Source organism: Coregonus lavaretus (assembly GCF_964263955.1).
Source record: "Coregonus lavaretus genome assembly, chromosome: 32".
Classification (NCBI taxonomy): Eukaryota; Metazoa; Chordata; class Actinopteri; order Salmoniformes; family Salmonidae; genus Coregonus; species Coregonus lavaretus.
In genome coordinates this window covers 7,408,395-7,414,394 of record NC_140019.1, presented here as the reverse complement: position 1 = coordinate 7,414,394, position 6,000 = coordinate 7,408,395, and the positions used below count along the sequence as shown (strand labels likewise).

General features: G+C 40.0%; 1 protein-coding gene across 9 annotated transcripts in view; it reads left to right on the top strand.

The window, feature by feature from the left end:
- Positions 1–340: 340 nt before the first annotated feature.
- Positions 341–6,000, top strand: part of LOC311107775 (casein kinase I) — a gene marked incomplete at its 3' end in the record, with an annotated part of 28,674 nt that continues 23,014 nt past the window's right edge. For 3 of the 9 annotated variants that reach the window (XR_014610446.1, XR_014610447.1, XM_084150317.1), the window contains exons 1-2: positions 366–1,104; positions 1,688–1,794. Coding sequence is in view for 5 of the 9 variants with exons in the window: in XM_084150317.1 (XP_084006443.1) it covers positions 982–1,104; positions 1,688–1,794 (230 nt within the window). Of the gene's footprint in view, positions 1,105–1,687; positions 1,795–6,000 lie in introns of all 9 variants that reach the window. The other 6 variants (XR_014610449.1, XM_084150313.1, XM_084150314.1 and 3 more) reach the window with 4 other exon arrangements.

The window sequence follows — 6,000 nt, the reverse complement described above, 5'->3', positions numbered from 1 at the left end:
AATAGAGTTTGTGGTGGCAGCTGCAGAGAAGTACTTGGGATTGCAAGGTTTTACTGCAGAAGAGTTGCAGGGGGTGTTGAGTGGTAGTGTTCTGTCCTCCCAGACCGTTGGCCTGGAGTAGCATTAGATAGGGTTAAATTGTGGAATGGGGTGGTGTTTTTTTTACTGAGGGCTAATAGTTGGCAGGGTACTTTTCCCTTTCCCCAATTTTGTTTTACCGGAATTTAATGTATATAGGTAGACCGTGACTGGCCTCACACTCCAGTACAGTAGGTGGCGGTGTATGCAGCTAAAAGTTGGATGCGATCCGCCAATCCAATCCCAAAGAGGAAGAAGAAGAAGAAGAAGCACTAACCCATTACGTCACAGCTCGTCTCTGCTACTGCGCTCGCTCCCAGAAGCTAAGCTAGCTAGCTAATCACCTCGAGACGGACGGTAGAATCAAAAGTAGTGACAAGAAATGGCGGAGTGAGTGGGTTGCGCTTTGAAGGAAAGCAGCGACCCTTGATTTTCCTAAAATATTCTACGAAGAAAGGAGAATCACGTTCAAATTGTAGCTATCTTCGAAAATTTGACAAACAAGAAGAATATTGCCCCTCTTGTGGAGGTGGTTCAAACAGATCGAACGGAATTTCGCAATTCCGCTGGTGTCCTTTCGATAGTTCTACACTAGTGGGCTAACGTTAGCTAGCTACCCAGGCACTGGGCGACGGACATACTAGGCACACTAGGAGTGTTTTCAGAAGAATCGTGTTCCCATTTTCGTGATGTGTTGGTTTTATTTTTTCCAAGATTTTTTACTAGCTAGCTAGCGAATAACGCCTGAAAAGAAACACTGTTCTAGCTAGCTAGCTAACGTTACATTGTTTCAAGTACATCGCCCACGAGCAACCAGGACTTCTGTGTATGTACGAAACCGACGGCGCTGTCCCAGAGAATCCAATTTTAAACTGATCAAAGGTTGCTCGTGATTTTGAGGATATGGCAAGCAGCAGCGGCTCTAAAGCCGAATTCATTGTCGGTGGGAAATATAAGCTTGTCAGAAAAATTGGATCTGGGTCATTTGGTGACATATACCTGGCGATCAACATCACAAATGGAGAGGTAAAAAACATTCAAATATAATTTCGACCAAGTGGGTAACTGTTAATGTTAACTAGCTAACCGTTAGCTCTGTCAATCAACAGCCAAGCTGACTAAACGAGATTGAACAGGGGTATATTCGTTACGCAAAACGTTTACTGTTTAAGAACCAAACGAAACTGGGAGGAATTTACATGAATTTGTCCATTAGAAAATCTATATTAAGTTGCAAAAGTTTTCCGTTTAGAATAAACAGATTCTGTTGCTAAACGTTTTGCAACAGAATCGGCCGCATGAATACACCCCAGTAGATTGTTTAGTTAGCGTCAACTAGCCTTGCTTAGCTAACTGAAATGTTGTCCAACGATACTGAATGATAGCTACGTTAGCCTAGCTAGCCAACTGTCATCTAAGATTGTAGATATTGGTCATTGTGAACCGTGTACATAACGTTATTTTCTTAGAAATTAAACGTTTGTTGTACCTAGTAAATTAGGATTGCATTAATGCATCTTTATTTAGTTAAAGTCAGCTAGCCAATTCGGCTACTGGAAAGTATGTAGACTGTACTAGGCTACTTATAACTGATTCTTTTGTATTGCAGGAGGTAGCTGTAAAATTGGAATCTCAGAAAGCCAGACACCCACAGTTGTTATATGAAAGCAAACTGTACAAAATCTTACAAGGAGGAGTTGGAATCCCACACATAAGGTAATATACACGTAATTGTCTTTTGAACACAGTTTAATATTTGACATGTATTTGAAAATGAGAGACGAGTCATATATTTGTGCAACATTTGTACAAAGTTAGATCTTGCCTGCAAACACATTTCTAGTTTATTTTACCATATGCCAACTGCAGCTAGCTCTGATAGCTAACGTTAGCAAACTAGCTGGCATTAGCTTTAATCTCCTTGGCTTCATTATTTTCCTTGGTCTTTGCTTATGGAGACGTTGCACATTTACTTTTAACTTTAAGATTATTCGAACGCAAAATCCGTCATGAACCATGTTGGTTTGTTCACTGTTCCAGCTTTAACATGTTAAGAAATTATCATGCAATCAAAAATCGGTGGTTGGAAATGGCCGCTCCTCTTTTGTTGTTTGTTCCAACATGTCTTCCTTCCCTGTTAGAAAATGGCGGCTCAGCGCTAGCGAAAACAACTATCTGGGCCTAGTGGTTTTGTATCCTCAAGGTGACTTCAACGCTAAAGTGGCACCTAATATATAACGTCAAACACCGTAAAGTATTTTATTTTAGATTTTGTGGTTTACAGGGCCATTAAAGAGTGAGACTTAGGTAATGACACTGAATTTAGAATCGAAGCAGGCTGTAAACTGGATGTGCACTTTTAAAACAGAACTGAGTTGGGGACCATAGTACTTACACTTTCAACATATGTATTATCAAGTATCAGTGAAACACGTAATTATGTATTTTGTTTAGTTGTAATTTATGTGAATTTAGGGTGTTGTGACAAAATACACCACTGGTTTGCATTTGACTTGGGAAAAGGACATACGGATACTATTACTAGTGTGTGAATTGAATAAAAGTCGTCAAAGTTTGTGAAGAAAGTTACAATTGGGTTGAAGTTTTGTAACTATTTGTTTTTGATATGCGAGGAATGGCACAGTCAATGCTATTTAATGCTGAATAGTTCATGCTCCGATTAAGTGTTGATGGTCCTTAGGCTCTGCTGCTTAGAATTACTTAATGGAAGAAAGATAGGACTACTGGCCCTGCCATGATTCTTCTGGATCAAATTTCTCCCACAAGAACTCACGCCATAGTGATGTAGAGGCTTCTAAGTATTTATGTACTACTGAAACATTTGCAGTAGACATTTTGGACTTGCCACACCATTTTATCTGCTATTCTCTCCAGGTACCTGCCCTGGGTATTAACCTTGTAATGAATAAGGGCACACTGCCCTAAATGAGCTAGACAGCTTTGGTGATTAAGCAATAAGGTAAAGATAATTTCTGAATAGGACAGGGTAACGCCCCTGTGTCCCTGGAGTCCACATAAGATACTAGAGCAATAAGTAAGCAGACTAGTTTCACCGCTTACTTCCTTGGTTATACAATTTAATCAAAGCCTTTTTTGTTAGGTGAGGTTTGCATTGAGCTTTGTCGTGGTGCACCCTGTGGACTGCTTGGAGAAATAAGAAAGTGGTTGTATAAGCGGGTGTTTCATGCTCCCTCTATACTGTCATAGTCGGTTGTTTGTTTTCAGGTACATCATCAGCATGTGGCTGGTGCACCTGTCTAGTTCTGAGCTTGGGGACATTCCTGTTATGGAACTCACCTGACAGTTCTGCAAACATTCTGGAAAACTGGCACCACTTAATTGACCTCAGGTGTAATGTGTTGGTGAGCCAAGTTATTGACATGAAAAAATGCCATTCTATTACTGCGTAGTGAGTTTGCAAACAACTTTCTCTTTAGTAAAGAAAAAGACCAACAGATGAAGTCCACTAGAAACGTAAAACTATAAAGTGTCCTCCCTACTTCAGCTCACGCTATAACCAGTACTGCAGCTGCAATGAATGAGTATAGCAAAGTGTTTCTATAAGCGTGAATTATTAGCGGCTTCTTTTTTTTATATCAAGGAATATTTCACTTTCTCTGGTCATAGGAGTAACAGCATGAATTGGTGCACGAGGCAGCAATATTGCAGTGCGACTTGAGTTTCGCCGTCAGTTGGAAGACTGTCCCCTTTTCTCAGAGGAGGGAGGGATGGTGAGTTGGTGAAAGACAGACTCACCGCTAGCTTCGATGCAACCAAGAGTTTTTACACAGCACAATGTAAAAACTCAAACTGTCTTGGTTGCATCGCAGTTACCTCAATGCTGCTCTTCCTCCCTCAGACTTACCATCAGATGAAGGCCATCAGTCCAGTAAAATAAAATATATTAAAAGTGAGATTATTCTCACTCAGCTGTGCCTCACAAGTAATACAACAAATGATCTATTACCAGTGTGATCATATACCTCAAATGTAGAATATAATTTCTAAATGGTCTGAGAAAAACAACATTGGCAGGCAATTCAAGCATAGCCAATATGCAGTGATAACGTATTGGGCCTATAGCCTACTGCAGTGGTTCCCAACCTTTTTCGGTTACTGTACCACCAACAGAATTTTGGTTTGCCCGGAGTACCCCTGAAGTACCCCATGTGCATTTTACCAGTAGGCTATGGTCTCATGAGTCTTCTCAAATACCCCCTGTGGATAGGCCAAGTACCCCCAGGGGTCCTAGTACCCCTGGTTGGGAACCACTGGCCTACTGCACAAACCTCATTGCTACAGAACTGTTTTTACCAAAGATGCATAGACGTACATTTTAGTAGTCTAGTAGTGTTAAAAAAAAATCTGAGCTGTAGATCTCTGCTTGCATTTTGACTCAAAGTGATCTTGACTCAGAAGGTTGGTGACGCTGCTCTACGACATCCACAACTGTTTGAGCTACAAACGAATAAGTCACCCCCATCGAAAGATGGGACTCTCACAAACACGACAATGTTTGTTTCGCTCTACGACATCCACAAGCTTTACGGCAGTCGCCTGAACGCCGTCCTAATTTCGACGAGGTTTTCTCACAAGACCGACTGTCCAGACCGAACAGTTGGCGCTACAAACTGTCAACAATATAGAAAGGGGAGACTCTCATGAATGTCTGTTTTTCGACGCACACAAGCTTCAGTGGAGTCGTCTGAAGGTAACCCTGTACTGTGCTGTAAAAATGGCACAGCGTGCATAGGGGGTATGCAGCCTGAGTTTTCTTATCTCAGATATAACACTTCTTATGGTTAATTTTTTGACTCTCTGTTTTGCCATGTACAAATGCCTTATTCAATGCATTTCTATGGGCTAAAGCACAAAAATACAATGTTATATCAAATATACCGTACCAGTCAAAAGTTTGGACACCTACTCATTTAAGGCTTTTTCTTTATTTACTATTTTTACTACATTCTATATATATATATATATATATATATATATATATATATATATATATATATATATATATATATATATATATATATATATATATATATATATATATATATATATATATAGCCAAAAGTTTGGACACCTACTCATTCAAGTGTTTTTATTTCTATATTGTAGAATAATAGTGTACACATCAAAACTATGAAATAACACATATGGAATCATGTAGTAACCAAATAAGTGTTAAACAAATCAAAATATACTTTATTTGAGACTTTTAAAAGTAGCCACCCTTTGCCTTGATGACAGCTTTGCACACTCTTGCACCGGTTTTGTTGAGTAATTGAAGCAAATAAACGCCTGGGCTATTATTCCAAGTTTTACGGTATTTGAAGACAATTCTTGTGGACCTTGGCATGATGGCTTACTGGTAACCTGAACACTAGAGCTGCATTCTGTGACTTAGCTACATACGTGTAGATGAGACCCGTTTTGTGTTAACTCCAGTCATGGATATGCCCAGCCCTTGGCTGTTGGCAGGTGAAGAGCGGAATTTCTAATTTGCATGAATGAAAGCAGAGACTGGGAGTTACCTTGGCAAAGGCCTATTCAGAATTCTTGTTACCGGTACATTTAATTAATTTTGCATTAATGTGCGCTGCAGGGCAGTACAGGCTTTGAGGCCTAGTGAGTAGTGTCAGAAGCTGTAAAGTGTGGTTTTGAATTTAGCCGTTTTAGAGTGTTTGGGAAGCTTGTTACTGTAGGACATAGCAGGAAGATTAAAATAATTCATGGAACTTTTTCAAAGCCAGAAGAACCTGCTGAAGAAGCCCCACCTCCCCCACTCTGCCTGTTGCAATTGAATGGCTGTGTTGTAATCAACAGGAAGGGAAGTCTCATGCTTGTGCATTCCCTCTTGGTTCCATTGAGATTATGAAACCTTGCTCTTTT